The sequence below is a fragment of the Cibotium barometz genome, chromosome 63 (assembly GCF_041138505.1).
Source record: "Cibotium barometz isolate CiBa-2024 chromosome 63, ASM4113850v1, whole genome shotgun sequence".
NCBI lineage: Eukaryota > Viridiplantae > Streptophyta > Polypodiopsida > Cyatheales > Cibotiaceae > Cibotium > Cibotium barometz.
The window spans coordinates 7,553,396-7,569,545 of record NC_141108.1 but is presented as its reverse complement, the minus strand read 5'-3'; the positions used below and the strand labels follow the sequence as shown (position 1 = coordinate 7,569,545).

Genomic DNA, 16,150 nt, shown 5'->3' with positions numbered 1-16,150 from the left:
TACGGGGAGTGAGGAAAAATGAGAAAAGCACCTACAAGGGCGGGCACACCCACAAGAGAGGCCCTGGTGTCTTAGCAAAGAGAGGAGATGACTTCTAACACCCCCTCTCAGCTCCTGGTTGTGAAACCAACCCCAGTGAGCTGGAATGCCGCCTGAGCATAGCCTGAGGTAGAGACTTTGTGAAGAGGTCCACCACATTGTCCTCCGTCGAACAATAGAGTAGCAAGATGTCACCAGCCAAGATCTTCTCACGTACAAAGTGATACTGTATCTCTATGTGCTTGGTCCGGGCATGGAAGACGGGGTTCCGAGCAATAGCTATACAACTCTGGTTATCACACTCGATGACTGTGGGCTCCTTTTGTGGAAACTCAATCTCGCCTAGCAGCCTCCGCAGCCACACAACCTCGCAAGCAGCACCACAAGCAGCCCGGTACTCTGCCTCTATCGAAGATAGGGCAATAGTTGGCTGTCTCTTACTGCTCCAAGAAACTGCTCCTGAGCTGAGGGTAAAATTGTAACTTGAAGTAGATCTCCTTGTATCTGGATCTCCTCCCCAATCTGAGTCACTCCAACCTTGGAGTCTGACTCCATCCCCTCCTGTGTAGAAGAGTCCTAGATCCTTCGTACTATGCAGATACCACAAGATCTGCAATCCTGCGTCCCAATGAGACTTCAATGGCGTCTGCATAAAAGAGCTCAACAGCCCCACGGAGAAGCTCAAGGCCAATCTGGTGTTCAGCAACCAGATCAATGAACCAACCAGCTTCCGATACTGCGACAGACACCTCCTCCTGTAGGTCACCATTAAGGAACGCAGATTTTACATCCATTTGATACACAGGCCACCTCTGAGAAGAAGTAAGGGCAAGAACGGTCCGAATTGTGGTCATCCTTGCTGTCGGTGCAAAGGTATCCTCATAGTCGATGCCTGGCGCCGGCTGAGCATAATCCTTAGCCACAAGCTTGGCTTTGTGTTTGTCCTCCGACCCATTTGATGCATATTTGGTCTTAAAGACCCATTTGACACCAATTGACTGACTGTTTCGACGGCCTCGGTACCAACTCCCATGTGTTGTTTTTCTCGATGGCATCAAGTTCCACCTGCATGGCTTTCCTCCAAGTGTCTTGTGAAAGGGCTTCCTTGAAGGAAGTGGGCTCCTTGTCCCGCATAATACGAGACATCAAAGCATAGTTTACCTGAAGAAGCTTCGCTGAATGACTTTTGTCTCGGACTCTGTGCCATCTTCGAGGGCCGTCCTCTATGGTCCATTCGGAGGGAAGCTCCGTGACACCTGACTCCCGAAGGGTGTCTATCAACCACCTGGGTACTCGAACAGACCGCGGAGCCTCCTGCTGCTGTGGGGGCTCTACTCCAGCGGGGCGGGCTCAACCTCTTGTACTGACTTGGGTTGTTCAGCTGGAACAATGGACTGGAATCATCATCAGACTCCTCTGGGTCTCCAAGAAGTGGTGGCTCCTCGACAGCGGATACTGGAACATGCTCATCAAAAACCACATCCCGGCTGACAATAATCTCATTCCTCTCTGGATCATACAATCTGTATCTCTTGGAAAGAGAATTATACCCCACAAAAATAAGCTTACGGGACTTGGAGTCAAGCTTCTCCCTCTGCTTCTTCGGAATATGTACATACGCATCGCTCCCAAACACACGGAAGTGGGAGACATCAGGTTTCCAGCCAAAGTATGCCTCAAAAGGAATCATGTGAGGTATTGAAGTCGTTGGAGACCGGTTGAGGGTATGGACAACCGTCGCGACAGCCTCTCCCCAAAGTGGACGAGGAAGATCACGATGCTCCAGCATCGTCCTCGCCATCTCCACCACAGTCTTGTTTTTGCGTTCGACAACTCCATTCTCGGAAGGCGATCCTGTATTGGCCAGTTCCCGCTTGATGCCATGATCTGCATGAAATCTGACGAAAGCATTCGAAGAGAATTCACCTCCTTTGTCAGTCCTAAGAGTCTTTACCTGCAGTCCAGACTCTTTCTCCACCATCACATGCCAATCCTTGAACCGTGAAAAAGCTTGGTCCTTTTGTGAAAGAAATTAGACCCATGTGAATTTGGAACAGTCATCAACAAGCAGCATGAAATATAGAGAACCTCCCAATGATGGTGTTTGCTGAGGTCCACACAATCAGTGTGAATCAACTCCAATGGTTTTGAAGCCCGCCTGGAAGCTTGCTTTGGAAAGGATTACCTGTGCTGCTTACCACGTATGCAAGAACTGCAACGTCCTTGCCTACTGCCAACATCTGGCAAGCCAACCACCATCTGGTCCCGGAAAGCTCGCCGCAGTGCATCCACATTTAAGTGGCCAAACCGAAAGTGCCACAGATCTCCGACCTGAGAACCTGTCAATGAGGAGAGTGCGGAGAGCTTGTAGATACCATTCTCCACACCGCCTTCCCAAACAACCTGGCCAATCTCACGGTCGCATAGAGCAACTGAATGCTTCTCAAATTCCACCTGAAAGCCAGTCTTGCATACTTCATGCACTGACAGAAGATGAAAACCAAGAGCAGGGACGTAAAGAACATGAGAGGAATGCTTACCTCCCTTGCCGTCGGGAATAATCTCTATCCGGCCCTCACTGTGTATCGGAATGGTGGAGTTGTCGCCAATGAAGATGCGACGTGACTACCGTTTCAGATCCAAAAAGAAGTCTCGGGAAGGAGTCATGTGCCTGGAAGCACCATTGTCAAGAATCCACTCCCGGGTATCCTTTGCGGTGAAGCCAATTGCCTCCTCGCTCGAAGATGATGAAGCATTTGAGTCCATCATCTCTAAGTGCACAAATGATGGAGTCTTTGCAGTTGAGGCTGAAGAATCAGCACTCTTCCCAGTCCGCTTAGGACACTTTCACCAATAGTGGCCTTTCTCGCTACAATCATTGCAGGACCGCTTGGCGTTCAGTTTCTCTCGATCCGTGTCAAGCTTCTTCTCAGAAGACTTCTCCGACGAAGCCTTCCCTTTGCCCTTGTTGTTATTCCGGCCTTTTGACCGTTGGCCAGTTAAGGCCTCCGAACCTCCGCTGTGAGGAGGGTTTGCCACTAGTAATCAAAGAAGAGTAGAAAGCGGAATATTGAGAAGGCAAGTGGGACAGCAAAGTGATGGCCATATCTTCTGATGATATCTCCTTCCCAGCCTGAAGGACTTCCTGCTGAAGGGCTGCAGCTTGTTAATATGCTCCCACATCGTCGACGACTTTGCAGGGCTCATAACCCGCATCTGTGCTTCCAAGGAAATCCTCTTCATGGGCGATACCCTCTTGAAAAGAGAAGCCAAATGCTGCCATATACCTCTGGCCAGCGTCATATGCTTGACATGATTGATTACCTGCGGTGTGCAGTTGAGGAAGATAAATGAGCGGACCTTGGCGTTGACACGATCCCACAATTGTGCCTATACCTCCCGGTCCTTTTGGGTTGACGGTAACTCCCTTTCCTCTACTTCTGGCCGTGGAACCCCAACAACGATGAAATCAGCAAGGTCGTATGACTCCAGAACACATTCCATCATAACCTTCCAAATGCCGTAGTTGTTCTCGTCCAACTGACGGTCCACCGGGAACGTGGGGAGTGTAGGGATCTTCACATGCCTCTCGGCAATCTCTAACAAATCTGCCATTGCGGGGATGTAATCTGAAAAAGGGTAGGTGGGTGGGAACAAAGAAGAACTTACACCTGCAAGTGGCTGTCCAGCAAATCAGCCCGCCGTTCTCTTGCCTCTCCTCTTCCCAAACAGTCCTGAACAGTCCACCAATCAGCAACGCAACGGTCCCCCTCTTGCTCACACAAATCCCAAGAACTATCAAGAGCCTAGGGCCCTGATACCATGTCAGAATACGCAGCGGAGATGATGACAAAATCTGGAAACACAAGAGCAAGTGCAGAAAAAACAGCAATGGAGAGAGGCGTGTAACTCTACTATATATACACAAGATCCCGAATATGATACAAGATGAAAATAGCAAGGGGAGTGGGGGTCCATTATATATGGACCCTAGGCAGCAGTCGGCCTGCTCCAGAGGCAGCCGACAGGTGCAGATTCTCCACGACCAGCTACAAGACCAGTCGGCCAGCACTGTACTGAAGTCGGGTACAGTTGACCAAAGAAAGAATGCGCCTGCCAGCTCATGATTGCCCCCCAAGCCACAGATAAATGGGAAAAATATGGGGAGTGAGGAAAAATACGGAGAGTGAGGAAAAATGAGAAAAGCACCTACAAGGGCGGGCACAACCACAACAGAGGCCCTGGTGTCTCAGTAAAGACAGGAGGTGACTTCTAACAACCACAAAGGGGCTTCCCAAAGGACAGAGAAAGAAAGTAATATGAACGTCTACGAGAGAGAGAGAGAGAGAGAGAGAGAGAGAGAGAGAGAGAGAGATGACTTGCCCATTGAAAGTACAAATGCTTTGAACTTTGTGAAACAGGTAAACAAGCTTCTTTCTGCTGTTGACAGAGAACTCGATGAACCCTCAAAGAAGCTGCCTAAGGGTTTGGATGATGATGAAGGACTCGAGGTTAGTCTTACAAGAGCTTCTTACTCGTGGCATTTCCTGTCAAAGAGGCAGGCTTTTGTTTTGATGTGCAGGACACACATTGTCCTTTCATACAAGCATCTGTGTTTGAGTGAGATGATGATAATGATTATATATACATCCGTAAAAGCCGAATACGGTGTTGGGTCCACAAAGTAAACAAATAACAATACATTTCACTATATATGTAGTGTGTAGTAAAGTGTGTGCGCGAGTGTGAGTGGCCTGATGGTCCATTACATCTGGTAGTAGAGGGTGCCATGTGTGTATAGGTCCAAAAGATGGTCCCGAGTCTCCATGACTTGTGCTATGTATGCCCCCATAGCTATTGCATTGAGAGAGAAAACTGACAATGTGTGTGTGTGAGGGAGAAAGAAAGAAAGAAAGTTATATTAACGTCCACGGGAGGCCGAATCCGACCTATGGGACAGACAGGTACATCCATTTACATTCCACTCTGGGTATCGATGCCAAAGAGGCATAAAACTGGAAAAAAAAAAACTCAAAATGAACTCTTAAGACTCTTAAGAGTTTAAGTTACAATGGGTTCTATTGCATCTAGTTCGAAATTGAGGTTCAAAATAAAAATAGCTATATTTCATCCATGGATGTATTTGCTCTTGAGGGGGGTGGGGTACAGAATTCTTTAATGATTGCTTGTCCTCCTCTGTATATTGCCCATTTGCCATTCTTTCTTGCTTCTTTAACTTTATTCAGCTCTGTCGATTTGTTCTTGAGTTGTAGCGGGGTGAGTTCATCAGCTATCCATACCTTTGTTCCTTGGAGAGACCTTGTTTGCTTCATCACTGCTATTTTCTCATTGTTGTCCATATAGGAGACTTTTGCCTGTGTACCCTTTACTATAATAGAGATAGGGTCTCCTAAGTCCACGAAGGGGACTACTTTGCTCAGTTGTGCTGTAAGTACATCTGTATCTAATATGTAGTCTTCTCGAAGCTCTTGAGCTATGTCTGCCCTATCCCAGCCTTGAGGAAGACCACCGACTCTGATTACCTTTTTGTTACTTTCCATTCGTTCCTTCTCTTTGACCGCTGATATGACTTCTTCAACAAAATCTTGTGAGTTAATTGAATTTACCTTTGAAACATGGTTTGTCGTTTCTGTTTGTAGTGTTGTAGGTATGGGTCCTTCTCGTGCTTCCTCTTGCTTCGTCTTCATGGCTTGCACTTGCACTTTCAGTTCGTTGATTTGTTCATCTTTCTTGATAGTCTCGTGTTTCAGTGGTGCTAATTCTCCCTGGAGTTTCTTCAGTTCTTGCATGAGGTAGACTTCCCATGGTGTCGGCTTGCTCACGGGTGGAGGAATGGGCGGTAATCGTGAAGCGGTGACTGAGGCAAAAGACTTCTTACTTTCCATGTGTTGCTGCTGATAAAGGAGAGGGTTGTTGGTGGAACGAGTCCCCCCTCAAGGGTACCCTCTCCCCTTTGGGGGAGACTCAGAGAATGCGACCTACAAGATGCTCAGCTATACAGGTGCAGGGGAGAGTTATGTTGCTGCCTTGGGGGCCTGAGCAAGGATGGGTGGCGAAGGGAAAGGGGGCCAAATGCAGGCAGAGAGAGAGAAGCGAAGAGAAAGGGTGGGGAAAGGGGGCGAAGAGAGAGAAGGCGGTGGGGAAGAGAGAAGCGAAAAGAAAGGGGCGAAATGCAGGCAGAGAGAGAGAAGCGAAGAGAAAGGGTGGGGAAAGGGGGCGAAGAGAGAGAAGGCGGTGGGGAAGAGAGAAGCGAAGAGAAAGGGGCGAAATGCAGGCAGAGAGAGAGAAGCAAAGAGAAAGGGTGGGGAAAGGGGGCGAAATGTAGGCAGAGAGAGAGAAGCGAAGAGAACGGGTGGGGAAAGGGGGCGAAGAGAGAGAAGGCGGTGGGGAAGAGAGAAGCGAAATGCAGGCACAGAGAGAGAGAGAGAGAGAGAGAGAGAGAGAGAGAGAGAGAGAAGATATATTAAGCGTCTACTAAAGACCCAATGGGCCTATGAGACCAAAGTGACACGCTTGTGTGCCCTTGAGGGCAGCCCGCCTGTCTAAGAAGGCCTGTTTGCTGGTGGCATCAGGGAATCTAATGACGAGGGGCCGCTCTCGTGTCATATCCTTGCCTGCCCTCCATGTATTTGCAAAGGGGGAGGCGATCCCGTCCACTCCTAGCATTTGGAAAAGCGTCATGGCATCCTCCTTGGGGGAAGCCCCGCCTGTAGCCCCTGCACTCGCACATGGAGGGCCCTATCCTTCCTGTGTTTCTCCTCTTCGGGAGTCTCATGTATGATGCTTTGTGGGGGTTTGTGCTTCTTCACCACCTCCACCCAATCTTTCTTAGTGGTCTGCAGTTCTTCCCGTAGCTTATCACTCGCAACTTTCAACTACTCCAAGTCAGTCCTTATACCCTTCTGAATATTCAGTTCCCCTTCCTCCACTGTATGGTCCTTGACCGTAGCCTTTAGGGCTTCCATTTTTGCCCGGAGTTTCCCTATCATTGGGGCAGCCTCTGGCATTTCTTGTTGTTGCAGCTGGGTCTCTTTCAACATCTGAATCACCTCTTCTTGGTGGTTCACCTGTGCTGCCAATTCTTCAATCTTGTTCTTCTTTTCCTGTATCTCCTTGCGGAGGCCTTCCAATTGTTCTTCATGTTGGTTTAGGACCATGTCCAGCACCTTCTTTTGTTCGCCCAATAACTTCTTGGTGTTGTCCTCCATTGTCTTGATGTATGCCTCCAGCTCCTGTAGATTCATTGTGGCTATTTCAAAAGACCCAAAAGGTCTATGAGATCAAAATGATGTGTACATAGTGTCTGAAAACTCTGTAGCATTATATGGTAGTGATGTGTGTGAACACACTACACACTTAGGACCGTTGGGGCACTTTTTCTCTCACTAGGAGGTTTTTTCCCTCGTGCGTATGTACACCCTCTTATCTACTCATTGTGGGGTGTGTACTTATCTTTTGTATCTGGCACACATTTGTTGATCTAATCTAGTGAGTTTGTGTTCTCTCAAGCTTCTCTATCTTGTGTGTGCATTGTTTTAACCCTAACCCTACTTCCAACAATTGGTATCAGAGCTAGCTTCCTTGACACTTGGTCCAGCAGTCTGCCTTCCTCCTCAGGACCTTGTTTTTTTTTCTCTGATTGAGATACCCTCTTAGGAGAAGAAGATATATACTGTAGCGTGTTGTATACGAAGTATACAAAAATTTTCGGGATCCGCGGCATGATTCGGGTGCGTTTTGGGCACCGCAAGGTTTCTGCAGATGTTCTGGAGAGGCGTCATTTTGGATTGGTTTTGCTCGATTTTGGGTGTTTGGGTTGTGTAGCGGCAAAGATTTGGTGTGCAGTAGCATCTATAGCGTCTTCAACAACATCTATCATCATACTTTCACCGATAACACTCTATTCTCTACTCTGTGTTATTTTTCATACACTTTGCAGGTGATCTAGTCAGTTGGCAGCCATCCGGGGTTGCATTTAGTGAATACTGAGTACTTATAGTCTGTTGAAAGATTTTGCATTTGGTAGACAGTCATGGCTGGCAGTAGTGATGTTTTAAACATGTTGTCTACTGAGGACAAACTTGATGGGACTAACTACCCATTGTGGTCCTATATGATGAGGCATGTACTGGTTGCTAAAGGCCTTTGGAATGTAGTCAGTGGTAGTGAAACTTGTCATGTTTCACTACTACCCGTGCAACCAAGTGCTGTGGGTACATTTGAAGTAGAATCTGATACAGATATGGCTCCTTCACATGCACCACTACTATCTTCCACTGCTGCTCAAACGAGATGGGATGGAAGAGATACATAGGCACATGCTTTGCTTGCACTTTCTGTGAAGTGAAGCATTATTCCTCATATTCGGTCATGTAAGACTTCAAAACAGGCATGGGATGCACTTGTTGCATTATACCAGGTGCACAATGAAGCACGTGTTGCATATCTGCGCAAACAGTTGGAGTTTGAGCACATGAACGAGGAGACTCAATGGACAACTTCTTGACCAAGATCAAAGATTTTAAGGAGCAGCTCGCTAGTGTGGATGAGATGTATCCTGATAGTACATTGGTGCCCACAGCTCTCAATGCATTGCCGGATTCTTATCAGAGTTTTGCCTCTACCCTTAGACTCATGATGAAGGGAAATCCAAATGCCCTTACATTTGATGAGGTGGTTTCAGTACTCTTGCAAGAAGAGCAGTCTAGGCAAAATAGATCTGTTGTGCGAGTTAGTGACCAAGCTTTTGTTGCTAGTCAGAAAGACAAAGGTAAAGCTTCTTCGTATGGTGGCTATAAGTCAAAATTAGAATCCTCAGGTAAGGATATAGAGAAAGAAGGTGATAAGCCTAAAAAGAAGGGCAAGTGTCACTATTGTAGGAAACCAGGGCACTACATAAATGAGTGCAAGAAAAGGCTAGAGAAGGAAAAAAAGAAAGAATCGAGCATGGCTGTGGTGGCTGATGCATCTGCACCAAGTGCAGAGAAGAAGGAATCTGTAAGTTTTGCTCAAGATGATTGGGCATGGACTGTAAATTGCAGTTATGATCCTTCTGTTCATGATGTATGCATGTCAGTGGCAGAATCGATGCTTGATACTTTGACAGTGGTGCTAGTAAGCACATTACTTCACAAAAAAATTTGTTCTCATCTTTGGAATCTGTCCCAAGTGCAGGAACCGTCACATGTGCAAATGGTTTCTCATATCTTGTCAAAGGAGTTGGTAGAGTTGTGCTCACTGTTGCAAATGGGGTGCATTTACTATTTCTAAAGTTTTATATGTGCCAGGCATTAAGAAGAACTTGCTGTCAGTTTCAGCCTTAGCCTTGTCAGGATTGATGGTGAAATTTGTGGATGACAGATGTACAGTTCAAGATAGAAATGATGGTTATTCTATCATTGTCTTAGGTACCTTATTTCATGGCCTATACAAGATGGATGTATTTGAGTCTTGAGAAGTTGGAGCATGATGCTTGCGCAGTCTCTACGACTCGTGCTATGAGTGATGCGGAATTATAGCATGCACGATTTGGCCATCTGAATTATGGCAGGTGCTTTAGGCACTTTGTATCCATGGCTGAAAATGCATGTGAATGTAAAGTTGGCACTCTTTGTTCAGATCGAGGGAGGGAGTATATGTCCAAGGAATTTCATGCAGAAATGGCTGAAAAAGGCATAAGGCATCAATGTACAGTGCCATACACACCTCAACAAAATAGTGTGGCTGAGAGGAAGAACATGTCTCTCATGGAGATGGCACGATGTATGGTAAAAGCCCAAGATTTACCTCATGGTTTTTGGTTAGAGGCAACTATGTGCGCAAACCATAGTAGTTAGGGGGTTGTTTGAAACGGGTCTCCTAAAAGTTTCAAACACGTTTCAAACGGGTTTTGTAAAATCAGCCCAAAGTTTCCTACCTACAAGTGTTTGCATGTATAAAATTTCAAATTTATATTGGATAAAATATGTAAAAATAACACTAAATGCATAGAATACATGGAAACATCAATTTGAAGCCCACAGTCTTTGAATCACAAATAACAAAAACCGTATAATCATCCATCATCAATGTCAAATGATCATGATTTATAGACCATGGTCCACTGTTCATGATCCATGATCCAATCATCCATCATTCCATGCCACAAAAAAAAACATACATGACACTATATAAAAAACTTTATCAAAAGAGTCGCACAGACTTCGACGTTAGATTTGGGGCAAAAAAAATGTCAAAAAATTTGCTAAAAAAAAAACGCGTTTCCTAAAAGGAAACGTTTCGAAAATGTTTCCAAGTTTCTATCCCTGTAGGAAATGCGATTCCTAACTACTATGGTGCAAACTATGTGCTGAACAAATGCCCTACCAAGGCCTTGCAGTCTAAAACTCCTTATGAAGCTTGGCATGGGAGGAAGCCTTCTGTGGCTTATTTGTGTGTTTTTGGTTGTCTTGCTTATGCTCTTGTGCCTGAGCAACAACGCAGTAAGCTTGATGATAAGGCAGTTAAATGCATATTTGTGGAATACAGTTCAGAAAGCAAGGGATATAGACTCTACCATTCGCCTTAAAGCAGATTTTGGTAAGTAGAGATGTTGTTTTTGTTGAAAACTCAGTTCAGTCCATGCTTTCATGCAAAAAATAGCAGAATGCATGCTCACAGGACATGTTTGATTTACTCCTACGTTTGTTTAATGGAGGGCAGCCATGTGTGGAGCAATTGAATGCTCAACCAAGTGCTGAAATTCAACCTTTTGTGCAGGTATAAAATCAGCCTGCAAATCAGCTTTTTGATGAGGCAATTATTGAGGATGTAGTGGATGAGAAGAGAGTAGCCATAGAAGACTCTATGCGTATGCCAAAATGGCTTGTGCAGACATTGAGGGATAGCAAGTTGGCAGCTCCTTTACCTAGCAGAACTTGTGCAGGTTCTCATCATGCAGATTATTCTCATGTGGATCATGTTCTCATTTCTACTTTATGTAATGTGAGGAGAAACCTGTTTCTTTTGAGGAAGCACAGGATGATAATCATTGGATGCATGCTATGCAGGATGAGTATAACTCTATACTTAAGAATAACACTTGGTATTTGATAGATCTACCTCATGGCGAGAAGGCCATTGGTACTAAGTGGGTTTACAAGTTAAAACGCAAAGCAGATGTATGGTAGCATTCATCGCTACAAGGCCAGACTTGTTGGGTATGCCCAGCAAAAGGGCATTGATTATGATGAAACCTTTGTACCCACATCTTGTATGACTACCATTAGGTGTCTCATTGCTTTGGCAGCACATCATGGGTGGAATGTATATCAGTCGGACATTAAGACTGCATTCTTGAATGGTGATTTACATGAGGTGGTGTATGTACTGCAGCCTCTTGGTTTTGCTGTGAAGGAGAAGAGTCTAAAGTATGCAGGTTGAAAAAGGCTCTTTACGGCCTTAAGCAGGCTTCTAGAGCATGGTATTAGAAGATTCATGCATACTTGGTTGCAAATGATTTTTGCAACAGTCCAACAGAGAGTACCCTTTATGTGAAGAGGAGTAAGGACACATTTTTGGTAATCGTTCTATACGTTGATGACATGCTGCTCACGAGACCCGATATAGATCAGATTTCAGCCTTTAAGGCTGATTTGTAGTTATCGTTTGAGATGTCAGATTTGGGGTCCTTGCATTACTATTTGGGGATTCAGTTTATGTAGCACAATGATGGCATTGTTTTGCTGCAGTCTAAATATACAAAAGCTACTGAAGAGGTTTAATTTTGAAGACTGTAAACCTGTGGCTACACCTATGGAGATAGGTACTCGACTTAGTCTTCAAGATGCAGGAGACTCTTTTGATGCTAGTTTGTATTAGCAGGTTGTTGGATCCCTTCTTTATGTGTGCAACACGAGGCCAGATATATAATATGCGGTCTCACAGCTGAGCAGATTTATGCATAGCCCAGGTACCAAGCATTGGCGGACTGTTAAGCGGGTTTTTCGCTATTTACAGGGCACTCAATATTTTGGATTATTTTGTCTAAAGGGGGGTGAGTCATAGCTGCATGCTTTCAGTGATTCAGATTGGGTTGCATGTTATGACACACGAGTGTCCACTAGTGGGTTTTGCTTTCGCCTTGGTGATTCATGTATATCATGGCTTAGCAGAAGCAGTCTATAGTGGCCACTTCCAGGTGTGAAGGTGAGTACAGGGCAGCTTTTACAGCTACAGTTGAGTGTGTGGGGCTCCGACGTCTTATGGTTGATTTGGATGTTGGACAGTCGTGTAGCACTGCGATTTTCACTAATAGCCAGAGTGCATTAGCAGTTGCGAGAAACCCAGTGTTTCATGCTTGCACTAAGCACATTGAGGTGCATTACCACTATGTCAGGGAAAGACTCTCTGTAGTAGAGATTAGCTTGGTCTATGTGCCTACATATGACAACATGGCAGATTTATTCACGAAGGCTCTTCCTCGTGAAAAGTTCGAAGCTTTTTGTAAAGCTTTGGGCTTACTGCCTTTTCAGGATTGATCGGCCATACTCTGTACATGTTCACATCATCACTCTAGGGGGGGGATTTGTAGCATTATATGGTAGTGATCTGTTTGAACACACTACACACTTCGGACTGCCAGGACACTTTTTTCCTCACTAGGAGGTTTTTTTCCCGTGCGTATGTACACCCTCTTATCTCCTCATTTTGGAGTGTGTACTTATCTTTTGTATCTGGCACACATTTGTTGATTCTAATCTAGTGAGTTTGTGTGCTCTCAAGCTTCTCTATCTTATGTGTGTGCATTGTTGCAACCCTAACCCTAATTCCAACAAATTTGTCATGGATGAAATAAGAAAAAGGAATGGTAAACTAAACCTGAAAACTGAACTACGCCACGTGACGTGGGTCTCTAGTCTGAAGGGATCGGTGTGGATGGATCGGTGCATGCCCTGTCGGGTAAGAGGTAATAGGTGTGCATCCAGGCTGTAGTGAAATGGAGGCAGGCGATCCAAGAGCCCGTGTTGCATGCGGAAGCTTAATGGAACCTGTTACTTGATATGCAGAGATCATTCACTGAAAATATGCGAGAGAGAAGGAATGGGGGGGGGAGAGAGAGAGAGAGAAATGAAATGTTATATTAACGTCTTCAAAAGGCCAAAGTGACCTATGAGACCAAAGTTACAACCATGTGACATCTGATACACTGTCTGGAAAGAAAAGAAAGAACTGAAGGTAAGTATCTAGCCCTACAATACATCAGTAGGGAGCATCCAGAAGCAGCAACTAGGGAGAGTGGGAAGCTAATGCTACTAGTCAAAATGGGGTACATGAGTACATGGATACATGAATACATGAATATGGGGGAGTACAAAGTGACAGTGAGTACAACAGTATATGGCTGGAGTGGTAATCATCCTAGGAGCTCTAGCATGGGTCTCTGCCAGATGGCCTGGATATCTGCCATAGTGAGATGCCTGGTCGGACGAGCCCGATGCCTCGCAATGATGCTCTGAATCCTCCGGTGTAGGCACCGTCTCCGATGTGAGGATCCGCGAACCCTCGGGCATCTGGATCTGACCAACTGGATAGCTCTCTCAACTAGAGTCCCACAGAGAGAGAGAGAGTACTACAGAGGATTGGGTCCCAAGAACCCTTAGAAGGTCCCCGACCCATACTGTGTATTTGGTTGTATTTCTGTATGACGTAATGAACTGAATTAGAGATGCCTGCCAGGGACTGAAACACATGCTTATATAGGCTGGCTGACTGGAGCAATGAAGGCAAACTTGTTCAGACAGGCACCCTACCAATGGCCTAATAAGTTTCTGGGCTGACATGTTTTTTTTTTTTTTTGGGGGGGGACTGGTCTTAGGCCCAAGATCCTCCCATAGTTACTGATTTTTCGCCACCCGTAGGCACCCGCCCATAGATGCTTAATTATCCGCCTGTAAGTGATTCTGCCGAGGAAGCACCAAGGGGGTTTTGAATCCCGGACCTCTTGGTCCTAGGCAAACACCTTCACCACTTGAGCTTTCACCTCATTGGCGATGACACGATGTATTACAATCATACAAAAGGGTTACATGGGTGTGTGGGACGTGCACAACATTGATGTATGGGGGAGGAAGCGACTCGCCCCTGGACAAGGGCTCACAAAATGCGTGGTGTCTGGCCTTAGGGCCTTGCACTTGTGTTAGTGTAGTATGTCCACAACATTCAAGTGTGGGATACACATGATATCCCCTCTTGTTTAGCTTGATGACGGGAGTCCCACTGCCTCAAGCTAGTCGGTCAGCAATGCCTAACTCTTTCTCCAGCCAAACTGCTTCATTCATCCCTCGGTTTTGGAATTTGGTGAGGTACATGTTTTGCATGATGGCTGGAGCCATGCTTAAAGGGGTGCAGAACAATCTGCTTGGGAATCAAGACTTCTGCTTTGTCGATGATCTTGGATTCTCGCTCGTGTGTAACCTCTGTCTTGAATTATGGCAAATGTTGAAGCATTGGATAGAGAGATGAAATCTCGACAGATGGAGAGGTATGGGTTCAAATTTGTGAAACAATTGGATACATAAAATTATGTCTCCTCCTACAAGAGGAGTGACCATAAAATCATGCACAAACTTTGTGCTTTGGATGACCAATTTGGTGCCACAGGCCTTGCACTTAATTCTAGTACTCATGCCAGTGCCAAAAACCTTCTACTGTCCTATGGCCCAACATGAGTGTGAAACGGGCATGACGAATGGCCTATTCGGTGATCACATCCTCTGCATTGGTGCTGTCGAATAGCATGACAACATGCTGATAATTGATATACCCATAGCATTTGAGCAACTCATTCCGCTCATACTCTTGACTAGCGTCTCCCTCTTGTTTACCTTCTAGCTCCTTGCAAAGAAGAGCACCAATGGAAGATCTGGGAGCTGCTATAGATGGTGAGTCTGGGGATGGTGGCTGTGGAAGCGAAATGGGTGGGCAGTGAGGAAATAGGTTAGGGTTGTGCAGCGGGTTGAAGTTGTGCACTAGGTAGTGGCTGTGAAAGAAGCTGCTGGAGGTGGTGCGCGTGAAACCACCGGTGTGGTTGCTTGGGCACAGCCAAAGCCTTGGCCACTGCCTCTGCTACCTTCCGCTTGTTCCCCTTCTGTGTCGTCACAAAAAAGTGATGATGTAGAAGTAGCAGCTGTGGGGGTGGTGGTGGTTGTGGCAGTTGATGTGGAGGGCACATCTTTGGATGCACTAGACTCAATCTCTCTATTCTCCTCTTTCTCGTCCATAGAGGGAGCGTTAGGGTTCTTCCTGAACGCAAGTAAACCATCCAGTGTGTGTGTGGGATTGCTACTTATAGGTTGCCCTCAAGTGAAAGTAAACCACCACACGAGAGAAAAAAAATCTGTTTTGCAAGGGTAATCAAACGCAAAGCTTTGATCCCAATGTTACATGTGGAAGCTTAATGGAACCTTTTAGTTGATATACAGAGATCATTCACAAACTGAAAATAGGCAAGAGAAGGAATGGAGAAAGAGACTGAGAGTGGTACGCAGGATTGAGTCCCAATAACCCTCAGAAGGGCCTTCACCCATCGATGTGCGGATGCTGAGATATGGGGGTTGATTGGTGGTTGATTGGTGGCTGCTGGCTGTAGCATGTAAAGTCATTCCCAAAATCTGCCCTAAACACAGCTGAAAACATGGTTAGTTCTAAACCAAATCATGAGGTAGCTGGCTAGCTCACCTCAACCACAACCGGCATCCACTGACAGTTTGAATAAGCGCTTTCCTAATTTTATTTAAGAGTAAATGCTTGAAGACGGGAATTATGCTATGTACCTGGACACTAATCTACGGATTGGATCCCTAATCCGTAGATTAGTGTCCAGGTACATAACATAGCAGCCATGGGGGTGTAGAAGACCAGGTACATAACATAGCATCCATCGATAACCGCTGCTGGACAGAGATGAGAAACAGCCCTCTATAGCAGCCAGCCATGGGGGTGTAGAAGACCAGGCCAGACATACGCCGGCCTGTATGGCAGCTGGCAGATGGGAGAAACAGGCCTCTATAGCAGCCAGCCATGGGGGTGTAGAAGGCCGGCAAGGAGAAGC

General features: G+C 45.9%; 1 protein-coding gene across 1 annotated transcript in view; it reads left to right on the top strand.

Annotated features, from left to right (window-relative positions):
• The window catches only part of LOC147603618 (uncharacterized), a 52,346-nt gene that overhangs the window by 9,191 nt on the left and 27,005 nt on the right, over positions 1-16,150 (top strand). Inside the window, exon 4 of the mRNA XM_086796008.1 lies at positions 4,461-4,550. Coding sequence (XP_086652134.1) covers positions 4,461-4,550 — 90 coding nt within the window. The remainder of the gene's footprint in view (positions 1-4,460; positions 4,551-16,150) is intronic.